This window comes from Vulpes vulpes, chromosome 2, assembly GCF_048418805.1.
Source record: "Vulpes vulpes isolate BD-2025 chromosome 2, VulVul3, whole genome shotgun sequence".
Taxonomy (NCBI): domain Eukaryota; kingdom Metazoa; phylum Chordata; class Mammalia; order Carnivora; family Canidae; genus Vulpes; species Vulpes vulpes.
This window is the reverse complement of record NC_132781.1, coordinates 25004045-25030545: the sequence shown is the minus strand read 5'-3', so window position 1 is coordinate 25030545 and position 26501 is coordinate 25004045. Positions and strand designations below refer to the sequence as shown.

Genomic DNA, 26501 nt, shown 5'->3' with positions numbered 1-26501 from the left:
GAGAGTGGATTAAGCAAAGCTGGGTATAGCCATACAATGAAATTTGGTGGCAATCACAATGAAGGAACTTCTGCTCTGTGTATCAAGGTGAGTGAATTTCACAATTCTGACCAACCAACAAACAAAAACAAAAACCTAGAGACTAAAGAATATGTGCATTATGGTTCCATTTATAAAAGTTCAAGAATATGCAAAACTAACATTGTGTTGTTTAGGGATGCATCCAGAAGAGGTTGAAGTTTAAAGAGAAGGAAGAGCCCTGCAGCTGCTTGACAGCTTGTTAACCACAATGGAGCCCTCTCCCAAGCTGTGGACCAAATGGAAACAATAAAGCTTTTCCCAGAAAAAAAGAAAAAAGAAAGAAAGAATGAAAGAATGAGAGAGGAAGAAAGAAAAAAGAAAAAGAAAAGAAAGAAAAAAGAAAAGAAGAAAAGAAAAGAAAAGATTCCAAAATGTATGGGACCCCTGGGTGGCTCAGCGCAGTTGAACGCACTTGCCTTTTGCCCAGGGCATGATCCCAGAGTCCTGGGATCGAGTCCCACGTCGGGCTCCCTGCATGGAGCCTGCTTCTCCCTCTGCCTCTCTCTCTCTCTGTGTCTCTCATGAATAAGTAAATAAATAATTTTTTAAAATTTCCAGAACATGGTTAATTCTGGGAAGTAGCATAAGGATGATTGTGAGGGACTCACAGGGCACTTCAAAGATATTGGAGATGGATGTTCTAGTTCTCAGTCTGAGTGGTGGCCACACAAGTGTTGGTTTTCTTATTCTTTTAAACTATACATTGTACAGTTTACATTCTCTTTGTTAAATATAAATAGTTCATAACAAAAATTAATGGAAATAATAAAAAGTCTGAAAAACACTGTTAATACTAACTCTGGTTTTGAGATTAGTGGATTTCTGTCTATTCCTGTCTTTGTTTCTCCCTCCCTCTCTTTCTCTTTTCCTGTTTCTCTCTCTCTCTTGACTTGGCTATATTTTTCAAGATTTCTAGATTATTATGTTTTTATAACAAACTTAAGAAAAATGTCAAATGGATATTCAAATGAATCACCCCAGAATACCTTTACAAACTAAATAGGGAAGAGTTTTAGGTCATCTTCTGTTCCAAGATTTTGTTGCAGCCAGAAATCTCCTTCCATTAGCAACCGGTGTTGAGGGTTAACTGCAACTCACCCTTGATCAATCACGGATGTGGCTTGACTTTAGCTAAAGGTCTGATTAATTATACATGTATTCATAATAAACTGAGATGGTATGTACTGAAACTCAGGACAAGCATGGTAAACAGGAAGCAAGTACCCAGATGCCCACCTGCCCCTCCTGTCCTGGATCTTGCAGATATATTGCTCCTTTCAACTCTCATGCATGAGCATCTTTGTTTTCGGGTGCATTCACTGGAAACCTCTAAGAATGAAGCCCATTTCTGCCTCACCAGTCCGGGAGGTTCTTGTGAGATCACGCCTTTCAACACACTGGAAACCTCAGGGAACGATCCATGTTGTTTCCCTTCTCTAAGCGAGGTGTTTCCATTATGTTCACCAACTAAGATCTCCTTTATTATTTTTCCATGAGCCCAATGTTTTGAAAACTGTTGCCCATCAAAAAGTTCCATTGACCAAGTTGTAAATTCTTCTCATTTTGAGTGGCAAAGCAGAGCTTCTACACAAGAGGCAAGACTTTGTATTATTCCCACCAAAAGTAAAAAGGACTTGGAATTGGAATTTGTCCATTCAGTCTTGCCTGGAGCAAATGTCTGATTTGCATTAGATATCCTAACTGACTGGAACTAGTTTACGGACACCACTGTAACCAGTACACCTTCTTTCCCTCCTACTGAGATCCTGGATCTGGGGAGCCTAAGGTTTGAGAAACATTCCTTAGGACCAGCTTTCCTAGTTCCAGCACTTTGCCTGGGAGGAGAGCTGAAGAGAAAAGAAAAGAGAGAGGATATTGTAAAATGTGGTGAACACCTGAGCTGGGTGGCTTCGTGGTTTCTATTTTATAGGTCAACTAAGCCATAGACAGGCAACAAAACCAGAATTCCAATCTGACTGTCCTGGACCTCAGGTCCTTGCTCTTGCCCTTATATCAGCATTTAAAAATCCTAGTGTATGCAGGGACGTCTGGGTGGCTCAGCAGTTGAGCATCTGTCTTTGGCTCAGGGTGTAATCCCGGGGTTGCAGGATTGAGTCTCACATCTGGCTCCCTGCATGGAGCCTGCTTCTCCCTCTGCCTGTGTTTCTGCCTCTCTCTTTCTGTCTCTCATGAATAAATAAATAAAACCTTTTTTTTAATCTTAAAAAAATAAAATAAAAATCATAGTGTATGCAGCACCTGGCTGAATGGGTCCATGGAGCATGCAACTCCTGATCTTGGGGTTGTAAGCTGGAACCCCATGTAAGGTGTAACCCCATGTTAAGTTTATTTAAAAATAAAATATTTTAGGGGCACCTGGGTGGCGTGGTCAATTGCGCATCAGACTTGGTTTCGGTTCAGGTCATGAACTCAGGGTCTGGGATTGAGCCCAGCCTCAGATTCCACATTCATCAGGGAGTTTGTTTCTCCCTCTCCCTATGTGCCTCCCCCTGCTCCTGCATTCTCTCTCTCTCCCTCTCTTTCTCAAATAAAGAATTTTTAAAAAATAAAATAAAACATTTCAGGGGCACCTGGCTGGCTCAGTCAGTGGAGAATGGTGACTCTTGATCTCAGAGTTGTAATTTCAAGCCCCATGTTAGGTGTAGAGACTACTTAAAAGTAAAAATCTTTAAAAAAAATAATAAAATAAAATATTTTTAAATTTTTTATTAAAAAATTAAGTAAGGGGATCCCTGGGTGGCGCAGCGGTTTGGTGCCTGCCTTTGGCCCAGGGCACGGTCCTGGAGACCCGGGATCGAGTCCCACATCAGGCTCCCGGTGCATGGAGCCTGCTTCTCCCTCTGCCTGTGTCTCTGCCTCTCTCTCTCTCTCTCTGTGACTATCATAAATAAATAAATAAATAAATTAGTTTAAAAAAAATTTTTTTAATTAAGTAAATAAAAATCCTAGTGCAGCCCACACTTTTTTTTTTTTTAAGATTCATTTATTTTTATTTTAGAGAGAGTGTGGGGAAAGACAGAGGTAAAGGGAGAGAATCCTCAGGAAGACTCCTTGCTGAGTACGGAGCCCACACAGGGTTCGATCCCAGGACTCTGAGATCATGACCTGAGCTGAAATCAAGAGTAAGACACTCAACCAACTTAGCCACCCAGGCACCCCACTACAATTTATTTTATGCAGAGGTGTAAAGACAACTCAACAGAGAAAGGATAATCTTTTCAACAAATAGTATTGTAACAATTAGGTATATATGCAAATATAAATAGATTTCCTTCCACATCCCATCCCAGAAACAAAAATTAACTCAATATACTTAAATGTAATCATTTAGGTCATATATCTAACTGTAGAACCAAAAGCTATAAGGTTTCTAGGAAAAAACTTTTGTGACCTTGAGTTAGGCAAAGATATCTTAGATATACTACCAAAAGCAAAATTCAGAAAGCCAAACTGATAAATTGGGTTTTATCAAAATTTCCAAAAGGAAAAAAAACCCCTCTTGTCTCTAGAAGATAATTGTTTAGAGAAAGAAAAGATGAGCCACAGACTGGGAGAAAAATATTTGTGAATCATGCATCTCATAAAGGACTTGTATCCAAAATATATAAAGAACTTTCAAAACTCAATATCAAGAACACAAACAACCTCTTCCCCACAAAATGGGCAAAAAATTTGAACAGACGTTTCATATGTCAAATGTTATAAGCACTTCAGAAAACGGTTTGGCAGTGCTCACTTTGGCCACGCATCTATTAAAATTGGAATGATACAGAAAAGATTAGCATGGCCCCTGCATTAGGATGACACACAAATTCATGAAGTGTTCTATATTTTTGTGTGTGTGTGTGTGTTCCATATTTTTGATGCAGTTGACATTTGATAAAGTGGACTCTTGTGAACATTATCAGTGGCCATTCACTGTTGCACTGTATGAAGTCTCTGAGGTATAATTAAAAGTTTTTATTGAGCCCCTGGAAAAGAAAGAGAAAACAAAAAAGAAAATAATTTGACAGTTTCTTGAAAAGTTAAACATAAGGAATCCCTGGGTGCCTCAGTGGTTTAGCTCCTACCTTCAGCCCAGGGCGTGATCCTGGGAGACCCAGGATCCAGTCCCACGTCACGCTCTCTGCAGGGAGCCTGCTTCTCCCTCTGCCTGTGTCTCTGCCTCTCTCTCTGTCTCTCATGAATAAGTAAATAAAATATTAAAAAAGCAAAAGAAAAAAAAGTTAAACATAATCTCAATTGTAGGTATTTCTGCAAGAAAAAGGAAAGCATATGTCCATAAAACATCTTGTCCACAAATGTTCACAGCAGCTTTATTTGTTATAGCCAAAAATTTGAAACAACCTAAATGTCTGCCAACAGGTAAATGGATAAACAAATTATAATATATCCATCTGATGGAAGCATATTACTCAGCATAAAAAGAATAGACTATTGATCATGCTACAAATGAATCTTACAATCAGTATGCTGAATGAAAGAAGCCAGACAAAAAAGAATACATATGATTCCATTTGCATAAAATTTTAGAAACTACAAACTAATCCCTAGTGACAGAAAACAGGTCAGTGGTTAGAAGATGTGAGCCCGAGAGAGAGGGCTCCATGAAATTTGGGGAGATGGAGCAGCCCCGGCAGGTGGGTTTGGCAGGTGGGTTTAGCGCCGCCTTCAGCCCAGGGTGTGGTCCTGGAGACCTGAGATGAAGTCCCCACATCAGGCTCCCTGCATGGAGCCTGATTCTCCTTCTGCCTGTCTCTCTCTCTCTCTCTCTCTCTCTCTCTCTCTCTTTCTCTCTCTGTCTCTAATAAATAAATAAAATCTTTTAAAAAAGAATTGGGGGAGATGGTAAATATGCTCACTACTTTATTTTTTTTCACTATTTTATTTTTTTAATTTTTTTTAAGTAGGTGCAGAGCTTGAACTCGACCCTGAGATCAAGACCTGAGTGGAGATCAAGAATCGGTTGCTCATGATGACTGTCTACCATTTGTTTCGATGTGGATGGAACTGGAGGGTATTAGGCTGAGTGAAATACGTCAATCAGAGAAATACAATCATCATATGGTTTCACTCATATGTGGAATATAAGAAATAGTGAAAGAAACCATAAGAGAAAGGAGGGAAACTGAGTGAGGAAAAATTAAAGAGAAAGTCAAACCATGAGAGACTCCTAACTCTGAGAAACAAAGGGTTGCAGAAGGAAAGGAGGGTGGGGGGATGGGGTAACTGGGTGACAGGCATTAAGGAGGGCACATGACGAAATGAGCTCTGGGTGTTACACTACATGTTGGCAAATTTAATTTAAATAAAATATTTAAAAATTTTTTTTCTAAATTTAAAAAAGAATCAGTCGTTCAACCAACTGAGCCACACAGGTGCCCCAATTTTTTTTTTTTTAAGTAAACTTTATGCCGAACATGGGGCTCAAACTCACTAGAAGATCAAGAGCTGCATGCTCTACTGACTGAGCCAGTCAGGTGCCCCAGTGTTCACTACTTTGATTGTAGTGATGGTTTCATGGGAGAAGACATATGTTAAAACATCAGACTGTACACTTCAAATATGTGCGGTTAATTATGTGTCAGTTATACACTGATAATGCTGTTTTAAAAAATTCCAATACCGTGGAGGGAGTGGTGAATTGAAAAAATGACCATTTTCCATCATCATCATGAAGATGGATTCAAGCAAGAATCAATGGTTGAGGGACGCCTGGGTGGTCAGTCAGTTAAGTGTCTGCCTTCAACTCAGGTCATGATCTCGGTGTCCTGAGATGGAACCTCATGTGGGGCTCCCTGCGTAGCTGAGAGTCTGCTTCTCCCTCTCCTTCTATCCCTTCCCCCAGTCCCCTGCTCAGTCAGGCTTTCTCACTCTCCTATCTCTCAAATAAATAAATAAAATCTTAAAAAATGATAGTTGTTAAATAAATCCAAGGGTGGGGGAAATCTGATGAAGAAGGGGTATCTACATGGTCTTAAAGTGTCTCTTGGGCAGCCTGGGTGGCTCAGAGGTTGAGCGTCTGCCTTTGGCACAGGTCATGATCCTGGAGTCCTGGGATGGAGTCCCACATCGGGCTCCCTGCAGGGAGCCTGCTTCTCCCTCTGCCTCTGTCTCTGCCTCTCTCTCTGTGTCTCTCATGAATAAATAAATAAAATCTTTAAAAAAAATAAAATAAAGTAAGGGACGCCTGGGTGGCTCAGTGGTTGAGCATCTGCCTTTGGCTCAGGTCATGATCCTGGGGTCCTGGGATCAAGTCCTATATTAGGCTCCCTGCAGGGAGCCTGCTTCTCCCTCTGCCTGTGTCTCTACCTCTCTGTCTCTCATGAATAAAGAAATAAATATACCTTAAAAAAACAGTTGAAAAAATAAAAAGTCTCTGTAGATTGCTTATTAATTATAATGAGAAAAGTAGTAACTATACAGTGGGAAAAATGCAACAAAACTTTAGGTGATCAAAATTATCATTAATCATGGGCAGGCAGGGACACCTGGGTGGCTCAGCGGTTAGGCGTTTGCCTTTGGCTCAGGGCATGGTCCCAGGGTCTGGGGATCAAGTCCCGCCTTGGGCTTCGTGCCAGGAGTCTGCTTCTCCCTCTGTCTCTGTCTCTGCCTCTCTCTGTGTGTCTCTCATGAATAAATAAATAAAATATTTTTTAAAAACCATGGGCAGGTAGACTTCTCGTTCCTCTAAGTGCGATACTTGGTAAGGACACACTTTAATTTTTTTTTAAGATTTTATTTATTTATTCATGAGAGACAGAGAGAGAGAGAGAGAGAGAGAGAGAGAGAGAGGCAGAGACACAGGCAGAGGGAGAAGCAGGCTCCAAGCAGGGAGCCTGACGTGGGACTCGATCCAGGGTCTCCAGGATCACACTCTGGGCTGAAGGCAGCACTAAACTGCTGAGCCACTGGGGCTGCCCCACACTTTAATTTTTACAGTCTTCTGGCCACCATGTATAATTTGAATTTAATATGGAAGAAAAAGTAGACAAAGCCAAATTAAGAAACATTCAATAGCATAACTGCCTGTACCCTAAAAAATGTTAGCATAGGGCACCTGGGTGGCTCAGTCTATTAAATGTCTGCCTTCGGCTCAGGTCATGATCTCGGGGTCCTAGGATTGAGCCCCAGGTCAGGCTCCCTGCTCAGGGGGGAGTCTGCTTCTCCCTCTCCCTCCCTCTGCCTCTTTCCCTGACTTGTGCACTCTCTCTCTCAAATAAATAAATAAAATATTTTTAAATGTCAGTATTGGGGCACCTGGGAGGCTCAATGGTTGAGCATCTGCCTTTGGCTCACGGCATGATCCCAGGATTCTGGGATGGAGTCTTGCATCGGGCTCCCATGGAGAGCCTGCTTCTCCCTCTGCCTATGTCTCTACCTTTCTCTATATCTCTCATCCATAAATAAAGTCAAAATTTTTTCTTTTTTTTTTTTTAAGATTTTATTTATTTATTCATGGGACACAGAGAGAAAGAGAGGCAGAGACACAGGCAGAGGGAGAAGCAGGCTCCAAGCAGGGAGCCCAATGTGGGACTTCATCCTGGGTCTCCAGGGTCACATCCTGGGCCAAAGGCAGTGCTAAACCGCTAAGCCACCCAGGGATCCCTAAAAATTTTTTTTGTAAATGTCAGTATCATGAAAGACAAAGGCTGAGAGAAAAACTGTTAAAGGAAAATAAGACACATGACAAATGCAATATGTGATCCTGGACTGAATCTGATAAAGAGGGGGGAATAGGGACACCTGGGTGGCTCAGCAGTTGAGTGTCTGCCTTCAGCTCAGGGCATGATCCCTGGCATCCTGGGATCGGGCTCCCTGCACGGAGCCTGCTTCTCCCTCTGCCTATGTCTCTGCCTCTCTCTCTGTGTCTCTCATGAGTAATAAATAAAATCTAAAAAAAAAAAGGGGGGGGGGTTGATTGATTGATTTGAGAGAGAACAAAAACAGGGAGGAGGGCCAGAGGGAGTGGGAGAAGTAGACCACCCTCTGAACTGCCAGCCCAATATGGGGCTTGATCCCAGGATCCTAAAATCATGACCTGAACTGAAGGCAAAGGCTTAACTGACTAAGCCACCCAGGCACCCTCCCTGTAAATTTTAAATTACTTTAAAATGAAAGCTTTAAAAAAAGCCTCAGGCTAATGACATCAGAGTCTCTGGGAATGGCTCTGAGGCACTAGGATTTTATTTTATTTTTAAGTAGGCACCACACCCAACATGAGGCTCAAACTCACAACCCTGAGATCCAGAGTTGCATGCTCTACTCACTGAACCACCCAGGTGCCCCAAGCCATGGGGATTTTAAAAAGCTTTCCAGGCCAGGGTGCCAGGTTTGGCAAATAACAGTACAAGATGTGCAGTTAAATTTGAATTTCAGATAAAAAACAAGTAATGTTTTTTATAAAAAGACTTATTTATTCATGTATTTGAGAGAGAGAGAGAGAGAGAGAGAGAGAGCATGAGTCGGGGGAGGGGCAGAGGGAGCAGGAGAAGCAGAGTTCCCGCTGAGCACTGAGCCTGATGTCGAAACTCAGTCCCAGGGATCCCTGGGTGGCGCAGCAGTTTGGTGCCTGCCTTTGGCCCAGGGCACGATCTTGGAGACTCAGGATCAAATCCCACATCGGGTTCCCCGTGCATGGAGCCTGCTTCTCCCTCTGCCTGTGTCTCTGCCTCTTTCTCTCTATCTCTGTGACTATCATAAATAAATAAAAATTAAAAAAAAAATAGATGGGCTGGTGGAGCCTGGGATTTCATTAAAAAAAAAAAAAAAAGAAAAAAGAAACTCAGTCCCAGGACCCAAAGATCATGACTTGAGCTGAAGTCAGACACTCAAACAAATAAGCCACCCAGGCACCCCTAAAAACACTTTTTAGTATAAGTATATCCCATGCAGTATTTTCTGCCTCAGTAGCAAGTACCCTCTGGGAATACAATTCATTTTGTTATCTGTACTCTGCTGGTCTTGGTGGAATATCAAAGTTCTTGCTTTATCTGTCTTCAGCATACAAAATCATCTCAGTTCTCACTCTTGCAGAGAGAAGCAGACTGAGATAAATATAAGTAGATATTAAATGGCCAGAGTTCATGGTGATGAACAGAAATGTTTCATAAGTCTAGCACCTTCTAGGATGCCTGGGTGGCTCAGCCGTTGAGCATCTGCCTTTGGCTCAGGGTGTGATCCTGGAGTCCTGGGATCGAGTCCCACGTCGGGCTCCCTGCATGGAACCTGCTTCTCTATGTCTCTACCTCTCTGTGTGTGTCTCTCATGAATAAATAAATAAAATATATTTTTAAAAAATCTTAAAAATTTTTTAAAAGATTTTTTTAAAAATCTAAAAAAATAAATCTAGCACCTTCTGTAATAATAATAATGGACAGTATTTTTTAAGGGCAGATTATGGATTCGGTAGCCAACCTCTAAGGTGGCCCTTAATGAGCCCCCCACCTCCCTCCGTTCACAGCCTTGTGCAGTTCCTCCCATATGGTGCCAGTGTTGGTCTATGTGGCCAACAGCATAAAGCTGAAGGGATGGTACGTCATTTCTAAATTTCACTTAAACTTTCAATTTAGGTGGATGACTTTGCTCTGAGGGAAGAAGGGTGGAGAGGTCTGAAGTCTTCAGCCTACAAGGCGATCTACAGCCCCAGGTTTGCTTGTTTTTTTTTTTGTTTTTTTTTTTTATTATTATTATTTTTTTTTATTTATGATAGCCACACAGGGAGAGAGGCAGAGACACAGGCAGGGGGAGAAGCAGGCTCCACGCACCGGGAGCCCGACGTGGGATTCGATCCCGGGTCTCCAGGATCGCGCCCTGGGCCAAAGGCAGGCGCCAAACCGCTGCGCCACCCAGGGATCCCAGCCCCAGGTTTCTGAGATTGCAACTAGGCTATCAGCTCACTTCAACTTCATGAAGACCTGAGCTAGAAGCACCAGCTGAACCACCGCCAGGTTCCCGATTCTCAGAAACTGTGAGTTAGGGAATGTTCTGTTGCATTATACTGGTAATGTTTGGAGCAATTAGTTACCCAGCAAAGGATCACTAATGTGTCAAGATATGATGTAACACAATGTATCTGCTCAGTATGCTTGTTTCCCCAAACAATTTTTTTTCTTAAAGATTTAATTTGAGGGATCCCTGGGTGGCGCAGCGGTTTGGCGCCTGCCTTTGGCCTGGGACGCGATCCTGGAGACCCGGGATCGAATCCCACATCGGGCTCCCGGTGCATGGAGCCTGCTTCTCCCTCTGCCTGTGTCTCTGCCTCTCTCTCTCTCTCTGTGACTATCATAAATAAATAAAAATTTAAAAAAAATTTTTTAAAAAAGATTTTATTTGAGAGAAAGAACGAGAGCTGGGGTAGGGGAGAGAGGGAAAAGAAGCAGACTCTCTACTGGGTAGGGAGCCCAGGGGCCCAGGGACCCTGGGATCATGATCTGAGCTGAAGGCAGACACTTAACCAACTGAGCTACCCAGGCACCCCAACCTGGCTTTGATATTTCATCTTACTGAATGCTCACCATAGAGTGAAGTAGAGGAGACCATGCCAGAGAACACCACACTGGCAAGTTAACAAAACAATCTCACACTTACCTATGAGGTAGGGGGGACTAATTCTAGTTTGTTTGCTTGTTTTTTTCCTGGGGTGAAGGTGGTTATTGTTTTTTATTTTTCGTTTTTTTTTTTCCTTTTAAGTAGTCTCCCTGCCTAACATGGGGCTTGAACTCACCACCCTGAGACCAAGCATCACCAGACATTCCCAGATTCGGTTTTCTTATCTCCAATTCAGAGATGTGCAAACTAAAAGCTCAGAGTGGATAAGGGCTTTGTCCAAATCCAAAGCTTACCTGGGAGTGGTGGGCAGGTGGAGCTGGGGCTGGAATCCTCCTCCTACACCCTCTCCACCCTACAGGCTACTCCCTAATCTATCTATCTATCTATCTATCTATCTATCTATCTATCTATCATCTATTTTTATTAAGATTTTATTTATTTATTCATAGAGACAGAGAGAGAGAGAGAGAGAGACAGAGAGACAGAGAGAAACAGGCTCCATGCAGAGAGCCCGACGTGGGACTCCATCCAGGGTCTCCAGGATCATACCCTGGGCTGCAGGCAGTGCTAAACCTCTGCGCCACTGGGGCTGCCCTATTTTTAAAGATTTTATTTATTTATTCATGAGAAACAGAAAGAGAGAGGCAGAGACACAGGCAGAGGAAGAAGCAGGCTCCTTGCAGCGAGTCTGATGTGGGACTCGAGTCTGATGTGGGACTCGATCCAGGGACTCCGGGATCACGCCCTGAGCCGAAGGCAGAGGCTAAACTGCAGAGCCACCCAGGCATTCCCTCCCTAATCTATTTTAAAAAGGGTGTGGCTGTGGAGGTTGCAGAAGGACCTCCCCATACCTATCACAGGAATGGGCTAGGCTTCACTGGGGACCTGGAAGCTGTCTGCATGCAGAGAAAAGGGGAAGCTTTCTCTTCTCACCCCTCACCTCCTTCTCCTGGGAGGTGCTCCCACCTGGGACAGAGAAGGAGTTAGGAATGCTGCTTTCCCTGGGAGGCCTGGCCCTTTGGCCTTTCACCCTAAATGTACCACCAGTTCTTTCCCTCTCTGGAAGTGAGAGCCTTGTGGTCACCTCTCCCAGTTCTAACACTGCCCCACAGTTCTTCTCCCATGGATTAGGTCGCAATTACTAAGGGCTGAGCTCTTTTCTTGACAAAAGCAGACCAAAAACAGCCTGTGAAAACAGCAAGAGGGATTGGAGTTAGACCTGAGAGGGGACTTCCAAACTGATTCCTTATATCAGATGGCCAAGAGAGGTTTTACGTAGTATCTTCCGTGTTGTGAGTGGAGAGTTTTATTTTCTTTATTTTAAAATGTTAGTTGACATATCGTATTCCTTGGGGGTATATATAATGGTGATTTGACAACTCTATACATTACAAAATGCTCACCACCATAAACGCAGCGACCATCTGTCACCGTACAAAGTTACTGCAATCTTATTGACTAAGTCTTTCTCTGAAGATCCCTCTGAAAAGTATCTATCTTGGCCTGGGTGGTACAGGGGCTGACTTGGGCAAAAATGTTTGGGACCACCACTGGGCTTGTGATGTGACTGGGGAGGAAAGCTGAAAGTGGCCCTTCTAGGAATCAGGACAGACCCGATGACTCAGCAGAGTTTGTCCCTTTGTATCCTCCGCAGGAGGAGAAGCATAAACCTGCCACCTGGCGTAGGAGAGCTCGGAGAGGGGATGTCTGCCTTCTGAGTCAGCCGGGGAGCTTGAAGGCCAAGCGAACTTCTGGAGCAGAGTCGTTGGCAGGGAGGCTGCAGCCCTCTGAGTCACCCTGGCCTGGCGGTGGAGCTGGGTCTGGAATGTCTGCGGTGGCCCTCGGGCTGTGGCGGGAACGGTGAGTCACCACCGGGAGCTGGAAGAGCCAGCAAGCCCCCAAGGCTCCTCTGCCATTCCAGTTCTCCTCCTGGTGTCTGGATCCAGAGGTTGGGAGGGTCTGGGAAGCAGGACCCTGGGTTCTCTCACAATATCACCATCGTCCCTTCCTGCGCTGATTCCCTGGCTTCCAGGAGGCCTAGGCACCTCTCGCACCCCCACTCTCTCCACCTGTCTGCCCCTCGCCCCCAGCCTTGGTATCTGGGCTTCCTCTTGCTTTCCCAGCCCCTGTGACCCCTCACATCCTGGAACAGCTCCCCAGTGGACTGAGGGTCAGAGCCCCCCACTCCCAGACCCCACCCCTGCACCGTGCTGCAGGCGGCACACTAGGGCCACTTCTCCCCATGTGTGGTGGCCGGGCTGGTAGAGTTGCCAGTGGATTTAGCTATCTTTACTTATTTTAATTTTTATTTTATTACTTTTAAAGATTTTTATTTATTTATTTATTCATGAGAGACACAGCAAGAGAGAGAGAGACACACAGGCAGAGGGAGAAGCAGGCTCCATGCAGGAAGCCTGATGTGGGACTCGATCCTGGGACTCCAGGATCACGCCCTGGGCTGAAGGCAGGCTCTCAACCACTGAGCCACCCAGGCGTCCCAAATGTTCCTTTCTTTTTCTTTTCTTTCTTTCTTTTTTTTTTTTTTTTTTTAAGATTTTATCTATCTATTCATGAGAGACACATCAGAGAGAGAGGCGGAGACACAGGCAGAGGGAGAAGTAGGCTCCATGCAGGGAGCCCAATGTGGGACTTGATCTCAGGTCCCAGGATCGGACCCTGGGCTGAAGCTGGCACTAAACCGCTGAGCCACCCCGGCTGCCCCCAAACGTTCCTTTTAAAAAAAAATAAATAAATAAAAATAAAATTTAAGTAGCCTCCACACCCAACGTGAAGCTCGAACTCACAACCCCCAAATCCAGAGTCACACACTCTCCTGAGCTACCCGGGGAGCCCTCATTGAACTATCTTGATCAAATCCAGCAGCCCCTTCCGATCCCCCAGAAACTTCAGAAGGCCATCTTTTGGCACTTGGGTATCTCAGCTGGTTAAATATCTGTCTACAGCTTGGGTTGTGGTCCCAAGGTCCCAAGACTGAGCCTCATGTTGGGTTCCCTGCTCAGTGGAGAGTCTGCTTCTCTCTCTGCCCCTCCACCCACTTATGCATGGTCTTCCTGTCTCTCAAATAAAAAAATCTTTTTAAAAAATAAAAAATATAGGGTAGCCCGGGTGGCTCAGCAGTTTAGAACCACCTTTGGCCCGGGGCGTGATCCTGGGGATTCAGGATGGAGTCCCACATCGGGCTCCCTGCATGGAGCCTGTTTCTCCCTCTGCCTGTATCTCTGTGTCTCTCATGAGTAAATAAATAAAATTTAAAAAATAAATAAATAAATAGGGGCACCTGGGTGGCTCAGTGGTTGAGCATCTGCCTTCAGCCCAGGGCATGACCCAGAATCAAGTCCCACATCGGGCTCCCAGCATGGTGCCTGCTTCTCCCTCTGCCTGTGTCTCTGTCTCTCTGTCTCTCTTTCTCTCTCTCTCTCTCTCATGAAAAATAAATTTTAAAACAATTTTTTTCTTTTTTTCAAATTTTTTTCTAATTTAAAATAAATTTTTAAAAAGAAGGCTACCTTTTCCCCAGCCTCCCAATATGCTCTAGGGGGTGAGGGCTGTGAGCTCCTCTGGGCATCTGGCATCTTCTCTGATCTCCCCACATTCCTTCCTCCACCAGGGCTCAGGCTACATTCTCCTTAGTCTGTCCACTGCACAGCATGAGAGCCAAAAAGATCAAAGGGAAACAGGTTGGGGGGTGGGCTGCAGAGAGGTTCCCTCCAAGAGGGGGTGGGGTGAGAATTTGAAGCACAAGTGGCCTTCAGAGCAGCCCACCCCCAAAACAAATCCCCAGAGCACCAGGCAGACACTCAGAGCTGCAGTGCAGGGACCCATCCCAGAATCCTCCTTGACTCTGTTTTGGCATCAGACTTACCGAGGTCCCAGGGAATGATGTCCGCCCTCCTTGGATACCTTGTGCCTCCAGGTGGAGGTGCCCAGGTTTTGACATACAGACTCTTCTGAGCCCATTAACTGTTGCTCAACAGGAAGCAGGAGCACAAGCAACCCCACATCCCATTTGGAGGCCAAATCTGAATCGATGTCTAATCACTCTGCCCATTGATAGCTGGGAGATGGAATTTGGAGAGCTTGCCCGGAGAGAAGTTTTTCTAGATAGTGAAAAATGGGTGGGCAAGGTTTCTAGGAAGCAGAGTTGAATTGCCCCCCACCCCGCCCCAGTCCAGTTAACTCTCATCCCACACAAGCACTTAATTTCATGCTGGAGCTGCTTCCTGGCCACAGTTTACCTGGAAAGGAAAGTGGCCTTTACCAGACCCTGGAGCTAATAAGCAGAGCATGAGCTGGGTTGTTGATGGTTCAAAGTGCTATGGTGAGTGGAGTAGGAATAGCCTGGGAAGGAGGACCTGGGGGGTCTGCCAAAAATGCAGTGTCTGCCCTGCCCCTTCTAGGCTGAGCCATGAGGACAGAGGCATGTACTCAGTCCTTGGTGAAAGGCAGAGGCAGCATCTCAAGGGGTCTCCAGTCTGAGGGGCAGGCATGGCCCTTAGCCTCAGGAACCTTCTGTAGGATGGGGAAGAGATGGCTCCTGGTTCACACTCCTGGTACAGACCCCGCAGTCTGATCAGGGGAACAAAGCCCCTGCGCCGGAGAGCCCTCCAGTCGAACAGGCACAGCATGACCTCAGGGCTCCCCAGTCTGATAGCAGAGACAGGTCCACACTGTGTCTCATAAATCTTTACAGATAGAATTGTAGCTGCCCACTTTCCTTCAAGTTCCCAAGGGGTAAGTGGACCACTTTCCCCACTCCATTCTTTTTTTCTTTTTAAGATTTTATTTATTTATTCATGAAAGACAGAGAGAGAAGCAGGCCCCTTGCAGAAAGCCTGATGTGGGACTTGATCCCTGACAGGGATCAGGCCCTGAGCCAAAGGCAGACACCCAACTGCTGAGCCACCCTGGGGTCCCTCCCCAACTCTATCCTGCCCTAACACAGGAGGGCAGCTTGACTGCAAGTCCTCAGTTCCCAGCTCCCCCAGGAAACTTCCATCCTTCACGGTCCTTCAACCCTCTTACTCTCCCTCCAACCCTTTCCCTGGCCAGCTGGGATACCCCCCTAGATTTCACAATAGGGACATGGCCTCACTGACAAAGCTGTGTGCCACTATCCAGAGCTGGGGTGCAAACGACTGTGCTCCACTCTCTCGGACCCCAGGGTAGCCTGTTGCCTATGGGAGGGGTCCTTCCCCAGCTAGTGCCACCCGACCCAAGTCTGCCCTCACCCAGGGCCCCCTTTCCAACTGGGGACACCTGGAAAGGAAGTGAGGCTAGAAGAATACAGGGCCCTGTGCCCAGAAGGGAGGAGGGGGGAGAAGAAAGAGGACACTTAAGGCGGCCTACCCCCGCAGGGAACTGGAGATACCCAAATGTTAATCATCGATTAGCACAGTTCAAGTGGAAAGGGCAACTTTATTACGCGTAAAATGGACTTAATGTGGCGGGAGCTGTGGACTTAATTTCTTGAGATAAGACGCTTTTAGGCTAATCAGCAGGTGTGTGATGCCTGGATATAAAGGAGCTACAGCAGACTTTCTTGAGACAGGCTCCAAAGGACCGGAAGGTAGGAGGAAGAAACCCCTGCCCTGTCCTTCTGGAAGAGCTGGAAAGGAAGCCAGGTGAGAGAGCAGCTGGGACAGGGGATGGGTGGAGGGGATACTGGAGAGGCAGTGGGTCTTGGCACCCAGAGATGCTTGGCATCCTTGCATCTTACATTCTAAGAAATAAGAAGGTGGCTCTCAGGATTCCTGTAACACCTAGTGACAAAGGCAGGAGGATGAATGAGGCCTGGTCCCATTTCATCCAGGGGGTCTTCTGTTGGGGTGAAGAGCAGTAAGTAAGGAACCTTCCTCCCAGCTCTGAAAACCAAAGTTAGACCTAGAGCTATTTGGGCCACCAGACCTCATCTTCCTGCAGCAGGACCCCAAGAAGAGCTTCCCTGCACAGAGATAGTGAACCTCGGGGAGGAGAGGATGGAATGGTCCTACCTGTGCCTTTCACTTGGGGCGAAAGAGCTGTGATGGTTTAGGTGACAGCCAATCCCACAGCTGGAAGCAGGGCTGGTATGGACTTTGGGGGGCTCTATGGGGAGTCTCGCCAGGCCACATGCCTTTGACGTCCAGCCACTGGAGCCAGGAAGGCGGCTGTCAGGGGTCTTAGCTGCTCTCTTCTGCCTGGACCTCTCCCCCCTGCCCTCCCCAACTCAGACTCCACAACAAAAAGCAGGTCCTCCTCCTGGCCAGGCTCCGTGACCCTTCTAGTATCTGACTCCAACACCCAGCACCCCTGCCAGCCCCCCAAGTGTTGTTCTAGCCTCTCAGAAAAGCCCTGACCCCCGGAGCTCAGTGCCCCCCACCGGCAGAAGCCACAGAGGCTCTGAGGCATCAGCAGTACCTGGGTGGCCTGAAGGCTGTGCCTGGGCACAGTGCTTCCCTCATCCTCATCCCTTTTCTCTCCCGGCTCAGGAAATCACCCTTGGAAGATGGTGGCCATGAAGATCTTCAGTCTCCTGCTGGCGTCCCTGCTCCTGGTGGTGGTGATGGGAGAGAAGGTAGCCGGTCACTCTAGGTAGGGGTGCAGGGGAGGGGTTGGGCACAGGGAAGGAGGCTGGGGAGGATGAGCTGCTTCTGGCGTTCAGGGGGGAGGTGGGAAGGGGAGGAACCCCAAGCCAAGAGGAAAGAAGCAGGAGGGAGAACCCTACCAGCAGTCTGTATGTGGAGTAAGGACAGAATCCAGAGGGTTTATTTCGAGCTACTGTTGCCACAGGACAAACTGTGGTTAGATCTCTGGAAGGACTTCTCCGGGGTTAAGTGTCTGAAGTGTACAACAGGGTCTCCCTTCCTGATGAAAGCCTTAGCCATTCATCATTCACGTGTGCAGAATGCCTCAGGGAACACACAGGCTCCCAAGGAAAGCAAAGAGCCACCTAGGCCAGTGGCAGACTCTCAGGAACACTTGGGGGTGGGGTGGGGAGCAGAATGTCATGAGCAGAAGGGGGAGGGGGCTCTGTTTGTTCTCTGGAGGACCAAGAGATACTTGTCTGGGTAAAGAGCTGGGCCTTGTCAGATGCAAGGAGTAGTCCTATGCCCTCTAAATCCAGTCATGTAGATGTGAGGCACGGCTGTCAGGTACAAGTCAACATCACATAGAAGTTGCAAACTTAGGGGCGCCTGGATGGCTCAGTCCGTTAAGCATCTGCCTTAGGCTCAGGTCATGATCCCAGTATCCTGGGATCCAGCCCCACATCATCGGCTCCGTGTTCTGCAGGGAGCCTGCTTCTCTCTCCTTCTGCTCCTCCCCTGCTTGTGCTCACTCTCCTTCTCTTAAAATCTTTTTTTTTTTTTTTTAAGATTTTATTTATTCATGAGAGACACAGAGGCAGAGACACAGGCAGAGGAAGAAGCAGGTTCCATACAGGGAACTAATATATATATATATATATATGGCAAACTTAGATCTAGGCCCAGACCCCCACCTTCATGGAGTGCTAGATTAATCTCTCTGTACCTTGGTTTCCTCATTCACAAAAAGGGCATAGAAATAGTATTGACCTCATAGGGGTGTTACGAAGATCAAATGAGTCTATGCAGTAAAGGGTGAGAGAGGACCTGGCATACAGTGAGTGCCCTTATGGAAGAGCTCCTATTGTTCATACTGACTGGGAATAAAGACTTGAATCGGGGTGAGCCAAGGCAGGAGGAGTAAAGGAGGAAAGTGAGATCCTTTGGGATGAAGGGAACCCTTGATCCCTGTTTGTCCAGAACCCAGAGTCACACACACTGAGGATGCAGAAAGTGGGCTCTAGAGCTGAGGATAAAGCCCGAGGAGCTTGATGCATAGACAAGGGGCTGCCTCCATAAAACTGACTCCAAGGGGCACCTGGGTGGCTCAGCAGTTGAGCATCTGTCTTTGGCTTAGGTTCTGATCCTGGGGCTCTAGGATCAGAGTCTGGTATCAGGCTGCCCACAGGGAGTCTGCTTCTCCCTCTGTCTATGTCTCTGCCTCTCTCTGTGTGTCTCTCATGAATAAATAAAAATCTTAAAAAAAAAAAAAAAAAACCCATAAGATAGGCAGCCCAAGTGGCTCAGTGGTTTAGCGCCACCTTCGGCCCAGGGCGTGGTCCTGGAGACCTGGGATCGAGTCCCAGGTCCGGCTTCCTGCATGGAGCCTGCTTCTCCCTCTGCTTATGTCTCTGCCTCTCTCTCTGTGTGTGTGTGTGTGTCTCTCATTAATAAGTAAAATCTTTAAAAACAAAACAAAACCCATAAAACAAAAAACCCCACAAAAATCTGACTCCCAAGAAATGGGGGTGGTGGGAGGTGGCTGTTTTCAAATACCTGCCTCTGGTCAATAACAATCACCTGCCCGCTCATTGTGGTTCCCTTCGTGTAGTGCCTGGTTTCTCCCTCTCTCCCCTCCCTGCCCTTCAGATTCCACACTAAGGTCAGTGGCTCCCGACCTCGAGGCCCCAGGTATGCCGAGGGGACTTTCATCAGTGACTACAGTATCGCCATGGACAAGATTCGCCAACAAGACTTTGTGAACTGGCTGCTGGCCCAGAAGGGGAAGAAGAATGAGTGAGTTAATGCCCATACTCCCTCCTCTGCACCGGCTGGCCATACCTTCCTTCGTTTAGACGAGACGCCACGCGGGCCTGTGATTCGGGGTGGTAACTTTGGCTTAGGTACTGATGGGGAGCTGGGCAACACCATGGTCCTGACCGGGGCTCGGGCAGTGGCCCAGTCTGGGGTGGGACTAAGCTTTCCAATCCTTTTCTTCTTCCAACCCTTTCTTTCCAATCCTTCCTCTAAGGAGAGGGATCATTGAAGATGTAGGGGCTTCCAGAGGATCCCCACGGGGCTGGGGTTGTAGGCAGAGAGAGCTGAGCTGCTGACAGTGACCATTTGGTGGTGGCCACTTTGGACTTTGCCCTTCTTCCTCTCTTTTGCCAAGTCTCTTACCTTGTCCTTGCTGTTCGTCAGCATGGTAGATGCTGGAAAGCTGTTCTGTGGCAGCTAGGGACAAACAGGGGGGTGGTTGAACAGAGAAAGAGGTACACTATGCAACTTGGATAAAGGCCCCAAAATACTGGAGCACATCTGAGTCTCCCCAGCCCTACCCACTCCCTCCTGTTTACCTGACCAGCTGGAAACACAACATCACCCAGAGGGAAGCCGGGACCCTAGAGCTGGCCCATCAATCTAACAGGAAGGAGGAGTCGAGAGAACAGCAGGGGTGAGTCAGCCCACTGGGGAAGGGGTGGGGGCAGGGCCTCATCCTTCCCTCCCCTAGACCCCAGAGCAGGGCCAGGCCCTAGACAAGCATCCCCTTCCACTCTTCATGGAACTCCTGGAAGCCTGGCCGGAGTTTAAGGGAGAAACCTAGGAGGAATAGGGGCTGGGGTCCTAGGAGGGAGTTGGGGTCAGAGTCCCTAAGATCGATGACTCAGTGTGTGGAATCAGAGTCACGGAGAGGGGTTGTGAAAGAGACTTCGGGGACTGGCTTCCCCACTTCTCCCCGACAGACTTCAGGAAGGCTGTTTGAGGAGCAGGGACCCTCTCAAGACCAGTCCCTTGACATCAGTTACCCCCTACCCTCACCCCCATCCCCTGAGGAAGCTGAGAAATCTGTGGATCATTCTAAAAAGTGAATTGTTCCCGAAGTCGTCTCTCGGGTTTGGGGGGATGCATTCGGGGATACTTGCAGAGCTGGGTGGGGTGGGATATCTTCCACCTGAATTGTTCGGCTTTGCCTGTACTGAAGAGCCGCTACTCCCCAGGCCCACAGATCAGGGTGGAGCTTTGAAAGCTGAGATAAGGAGAGGCAGCTGTGTTGACTCCCTCCCCCCACCCCAGCTGCCCCTTGGAGTCCCAGGCCCTGTATTTACTCACTCCGGGTGGGGCCCCAGCTCAAACAGCCTGCCTGAGGCTTTCTCCTTGGCAGCTCCCTACCCAAGAACCCGGGTGATGAAGATTTGCTGAAGGATTTACTGATTCGAGAGCTGCTGGCCTGGATGGTGGATCAGATGGAAGTCTGCAGGCTCAGGTGGGGCTGTTCAGTGGCTTTGGGCATCTTGACTCGTGGTCATAAGCTTGAGCTTTGAGGCCCGACATGGGTTCAGATCGGCACTCCAGCACATGCTAGCAAACTCATAAGCCTCTCTGAACCTCAGCGTTTTCACGAAAACAAGGCTTATTCAGACCACTTCTTGGGATTGTTGTCAGGTTAAAATATGATAATACGAGGAAAGTGCCGAGAGTAATACGGGAGGGGGAAGAGTTCAGTAATGTTGGCAGCTGTCATTACTTCTTGCACTTTGGTTTCTACTCTGTCCAGGTGAGAGGCTGCGCTCACCTGCCCTGCCCACCTGAGCTAAGCTGACCATTTTATTCTCAGCTCTCTCTCTCTACCCTATCCCATGGCCCCTTCCCAGTGGTGGAACCCCCGGAGCTGGAGGCATGTTGTGCCTCTCTGTAGCCATTGTTGGTCTCAGTGGTCCTAGAATCCATCTCACCAGCTAGGAAGTCCTGTAATCTATCATGTCCCAGAAGAAAGGGATGGCTAATACCATGAAGAGGTCCATCTACCTAAAGGGTGAGATAGAACACTGGTTCAAGATGAAGACACCGAGGCTTGGAAACCAAAATATTTCAGACTTGGATGCTGGCAAGCTAGGGAGGGATCAAGGGAATAGATCTGGGATGGCTTCCTGTAGAGGGCAGGAAGGGAAAGAGGAACGTGACCAGAACAATGGAGGGGAGAGTATGAGAAATTCTCCATAGGAAAGTGGGTGCTTTTTGGAATTTTGATTACTTATAATTAAAAAGGTAATTGGGGCAGCCCTGGTGGCCCAGCAATTTAGCGCCACCTTCAGCCCAGGGTGTGATCCTGGAGACCCGGGGTCGAGTCCCAGGTCGGGCTCCCTGTATGGAGCCTGCTTCTCCTTCTGCCTGTGTCTCTGCCCTCCCCACCCTCTCTCTTTCTCTCTGTGTCTCTCATGAATAAATAAATAAAATCTTAAAAAAAAGGTAATTGGCAGGTATGAGCAGCTGAACCATGGCTGGGCACCAGGATGAACTTACTTTGCTGACTCTGAGTGGATTATGACCTTCCTCCCCAACCACTTCCCCTCCTCTCTCTACTCTCCCAGATTTCAGTGACTCAGACCAAACCCAGCTCTCGCCTGGACTCTGCCCTTCACTTACTCAGGACTCAGCTCTGCTCCAGGGTACCCAAGAGAAGCCAAACCAATAAAGTTTAAGCTGAAACAAATCCTTGTGTCCATTGTCAAAACTTACCCAAGTGTCTACTTTTTTTTTTTTTTAAGATTTATTTATTCATTTATGATAGAGAGAGAGAGAGAGAGAGAGGCGGAGACAAAGGAGGAGGGAGAAGCAGGCTCCTTGCCGGGAGCCTACATCAGACTCGATCCCGGGACTCCAGGATCGCGTCCTGGGCCAAAGGCAGGCACCAAACCGCTGGGCCACCCAGGGATCCCCCGAGAAAGGGACATCCAAGTTGAGTGAGATGGCAAGGATAAGATGGCCAAAGGACAAGGGGAGCCTTAATAAATACTGCCTCAGTGTTATTCTTACAAAGTGAAACCAGCAATGGGAGATGAGCACAAATAAGGGCTGGACAGGTGTGCAGAGGTAGGGTCTTTTTTAAAAAAAAAAAAAAAGACTTATTTATTCATTCATGAGAGAGAGAGAGAGAGGCAGAGAGGCAGGCAGAGGGAGAAGCAGGCTCCCTGCAGGAAGCCCAATGCGGAACTTGATCCCAGATCCTGGGATCACGACCTGAGCCGAAGGCAGCCACCCAACTGCTGAGCCACCCAGGCATCCCAAGAGGCAGGATCTTAAAGGTCATGTTAAAAATTTTGAATTTTGGGCACGTAGGTGGTTCAGTCGGTTAAGCATCTGCCTTTGGGGAACCCCTGGGTGGCTCAGCGCCTGCCTTTGGCCCAGAGCATGATCCTGGAGTCCTGGGATCGAGTCTCACATCAGGTTCCCTTAATGGAGCCCGCTTCTCTGCCTCTGTCTCTTTCTCCCTCTCTGTGTCTCTCATGAATGAATAAAATAAAATCTTTTTTTTTTTTTCTTTAAAAAAAAAAAAGCATCTGCCTTTGGCTCAGGTGGTAATCCCTGGGGCCTGGGATTGAGTCCCACATACATGGGCTCCTTGCTCAGCAGGGAGCCTGTTTCTCCCTCAGCCTCTTCCCCTTGCTTGTGATCTCTTTCATGCTTTCTCTCTCAAATTAAAAAACAAAAAAACTTTTGGATTTTATCCTCAGAGCAGGGGCAGGTTTGAAGAGCTATTTGCATTCCCAAACCATCACTAGTGAGGATTTTATATAAGAACAGGGTGACAGGGAAAAAGGAAGACCAGTTAAGAGAATCCTCTTGCAAGGATTCGAGGCTTACCCTAGGGTGATGGGAGTGGGCGTGAAGGGTAAGGGGCCAACTCAGTTTGTCCAAAAGTCAATCCCTTTATCTTCCAGTGTTCAAAGTGCCCCTCCCCCATCCCACCTCCAGTCTGCTGCCTTCTCCCAGTGCTTGGTATCCACGGAAGGCAGGGCTGTTTCTCTTCCCTCTTCACTTGAGCTATCTTGCCTGGAATGTCCTCTCTCCCCTTGATCTAGTCATATTTTAGTAGACAAGAGTCAAACACACCTAGATTCAGACTCAAAAACACTAGGTCTGTGACTTAGCAAGTTAGTTCCTCTCTCAGCCTGTTTGCATTCTGGGAAAAGATTCCAAAGTACCCAGCTCATAGGGTTGAAGTAAGTCTTAATTAAGATAATGCCTGGCACAAAGTAAATGGTCAATAAAAGTTTAACTTTTGCTATCATGTACCCACCTAAAGCTCAGTTTAAAAACACAAGGGTAGTAGTTTTAAATCAGGGAGTGGCAAGCCAGATTGGCTGAAGGGCTGGGCCCTAGTGACATAATTGAGCAAAGTGGGGAGGGTGTAAGACAATGGGAAGGATGGGGACTGTGAAAATGGAAGAGACATGCTTTCTGCTGACCAAACAAAACGCTTTTGAGAACTGAATTTGCCTGAGGGCTGCCAGCGTGCGATCTCTTCCAGCTCTGACATTGTAGGTTTCCTCTCCTCTAAACTCAAGGAGTTTAGAGTGTGCCACACAGTTTAGAACACGCCTTTGCTCAGAAGATATAGTTTAGTGATTTTCTATGGTAGAACTGGTTGTCTTGGGGAGAAGTTGGATTTCCCTTTCTAGAGTTTTGGGTGTCTCTGGGGGTCAGTGGATCAGAAAGGGTGACTTAATAAATTTGCAGTGTTGTCTTATGGGCCAGGCATTGTGCTTAGGTCTTGATAAACATCATTTAAAGTCTCATCACAACACTTTAAGATAATAACATACTAGCGGTTAACCATGCACGACACTGCCTCCATGAGGTAGAGAATTAAAGTCCCGTGCTTTAAGCCACCCCGAGGCTAAGGCCAGTGAGTCACTTAAAGCAAGTGACGGCATGTGTGATGGTCTGCATTCAGAATATACTGAAGCTGAGGGCTTCTGAAAGTCATTGCTAAATTGTCGGGAATTTTGTGAGCAGGTTGTAAAATCACTGTTAGCTTGAAATTGGCTAGGGCCAGAGTACACCATGGAAATTGACAAATGCTATAAATCAGAGCTCTTCCTTCCCAGCCTGGAGAGGTGGTTGTTAAACATTTACCAGCACATTACTGGTCAACATACTTTCCCTAAAATTCTGAAAGAGAATACATGTGTCTGAACAAGGGAATGAGCATGTCCACTGGAGTGTGGTAATTAGGTGTGTCTCGGGCCAGTGTTCGCACCTAGGAGAGTGTGTGTGCATTTGAGGGTATGGATAGTTAAATTTGAAGCATGAGTGTGAGAGATCAGTGCATGTATCTTGAGGGGTCATACAGTGTGAGTCAAAGAGTGAGAAGTGAGGCAGGTGTATGTGTGTCTATGTGAGTGAGTCAGGAAGGGACCAAATTTTTGTGTTAGGGAGTGGTGTAGTAAGAATATGAGGATATGAGGTAAACATGTGTATAGAAGGGGCTAGTTTTTTTGCAGAAAGTTGTGGGTGGGTATATTGAAGGTCAGTGTTTTAGGATAGGGTGTCTGAAAAGGCTAGTATGTACTGGAGAAGCAAATCTGTATCTGGGAAAGTTTTTTTTTTTAAGATTTTATTTATTTATTAATAAGACACACACACACACACACACACACACACACACACACGGAGGGAGAGACACAGGCAAAGGGAGAAGCAGGCTCCATGCAGGGAGCCCAACATGGGACACGATCCCAGGTCTCCAGGATCACACCCTGGGCTGAAGGCAGCGCTAAACTGCTGAGCCACCTGGGCTGCCCGGGATGTTTGTTCTTAAGGGGATTTTTTTTAAAAGATTTTATTTATTCATAAGAGTCACAGAAAGAGAGAAGCAGAGACACAGGCAGAGGGAGAAGCAGGCTCCATGCAGGGAGGGTGACGATCCCAGGTCTCCAGGATCAGGCCCTGGGCTGAAGGTGGCGCTAAACCACTGAGCCACCCGGGCTGCCCTCTAGGGGTACTTAGACTGTCTCAACTCAGTGTCTAAGGGTGTGTTTGGGGGTAGTCTGAAGTAAGACTACAAAAAGCTGAATGATGGTTTTAGCCTTGGTCCTTGCATCCACTAACATTAGATTCTGCTTCAAATAAGAAACACAAAGTAACGGTGGTTTTGGTGAGATATAACATTATTTCCCTTTTTTTCTAAAGATTTTATTTATTCATGAGAGACACACAGAGAGAGGCAGAGACACAGGCAGAGGGAGAAGCAGGCTCCCTCAGGGAGCCCAATGCAGGACTGGATCCTGGGACTCCAGGATCACGACCTGAGCCAAAGGCAGGCACTCAACCACTGAGCCACCACACAGGTGCCCCTACTTCCCTTTCTTCTAAGTATCCAGAGGCAGGTAGCTCAAGGGTGGTGTGACAGCTCTGCTCCATGAAATCCTCAGGTCTGGGGGACCCAGGTTATGGCTCTATAATCCCTCAAGTTCCAAAATGGTGGCTTAAGTATCCTGTCACCAATCTCTGCTTACATCTTCTTCTAATCCTTTTACTTGAAATCTCTGGTAACATTATTCACATTCGTGATTTCACCTTGCTGATGATTCTGGATCTGTAGCTCTCTCTGCCCAGCTCTTTCTGTAGACCTTTATACAAATACATCCAAACGACTATTGGTCATCTCTCTCGTGATGTCGCAGAGACTTCAATTTTCAACATGTTCAAAATCACTCTTAATTATTTCCTCGGGCGCCTGGGTGGCTCAGCGGTTGAGTATTTGCCTCAGGTTGTGATCCTGGGGTCCTGGGTTCTCGTCCTACATTGGGTTCTCCGCAGGGAGCTGCTTCTCCCTCTGCCTATGTCTCTGCCTCTCTGTGTCTCTCATGAATAAATAAAATATTTAAAAAATTTTATTTTCCCAGCTTCATCCTCTGGTGTCACGCCCCGTTCCTCCACCCCCCAGTTCTCTGAAGGGTACCACCTGTTGCCCGAGACAGAAAACAGAGCATTTTTTCCTACCAAGTCTGTCCCTATCTTATCAGTTTTAGCATTCACTTTCCAAATATCTCCCCAATCTGTCCCATTCTCTCTCATGGCCACTTAGATTCAGTTTGCATTGTTTCTCGGCTGGATTGTTATTATTTTTTAAGATTTTATTTATTCATGAGACACACACACACAGAGGCAGAGACACAGGCAGAGGGAGAAGCAGGCTCCAAGCAGGGAGCCTGACGTGGGACTCAATCCTGGGACTCCAGGATCACATCCTGGGCTGAA

General features: G+C 47.0%; 1 protein-coding gene and 1 non-coding gene across 2 annotated transcripts; both read left to right on the top strand.

Moving 5' to 3' along the window:
* Positions 1 to 3830: 3830 nt before the first annotated feature.
* On the top strand, positions 3831 to 3937 carry LOC112918187 (U6 spliceosomal RNA). The gene has a single exon (XR_003234619.1). It is a non-coding gene; the product is annotated as a U6 spliceosomal RNA (small nuclear RNA).
* An 8422-nt stretch (positions 3938 to 12359) lies between these two features.
* GIP (gastric inhibitory polypeptide) lies at positions 12360 to 20831 on the top strand. The gene is made up of 6 exons (XM_025996281.2): positions 12360 to 12513; positions 17142 to 17244; positions 19107 to 19253; positions 19822 to 19911; positions 20620 to 20721; positions 20798 to 20831. The coding sequence occupies exons 2-6, from the start codon at positions 17159 to 17161 to the stop codon at positions 20829 to 20831; spliced, it is 459 nt and encodes a 152-aa protein (XP_025852066.2). The 5' UTR covers positions 12360 to 12513; positions 17142 to 17158.
* The last annotated feature ends 5670 nt before the right edge of the window (positions 20832 to 26501 follow it).

Excerpts from the sequence above, each read along its gene's own strand:
- GIP (XM_025996281.2), top strand. The coding sequence starts at position 17,159 with ATGGTGGCCATGAAGATCTTCAGTCTCCTGCTGGCGTCCCTGCTCCTG. Across the intron at positions 19,254-19,821 it reads CAGAAGGGGAAGAAGAATGA|CTGGAAACACAACATCACCC; the intron begins GTGAGTTAATGC and ends TTACCTGACCAG. Across the intron at positions 19,912-20,619 it reads GAGTCGAGAGAACAGCAGGG|CTCCCTACCCAAGAACCCGG; the intron begins GTGAGTCAGCCC and ends TCTCCTTGGCAG.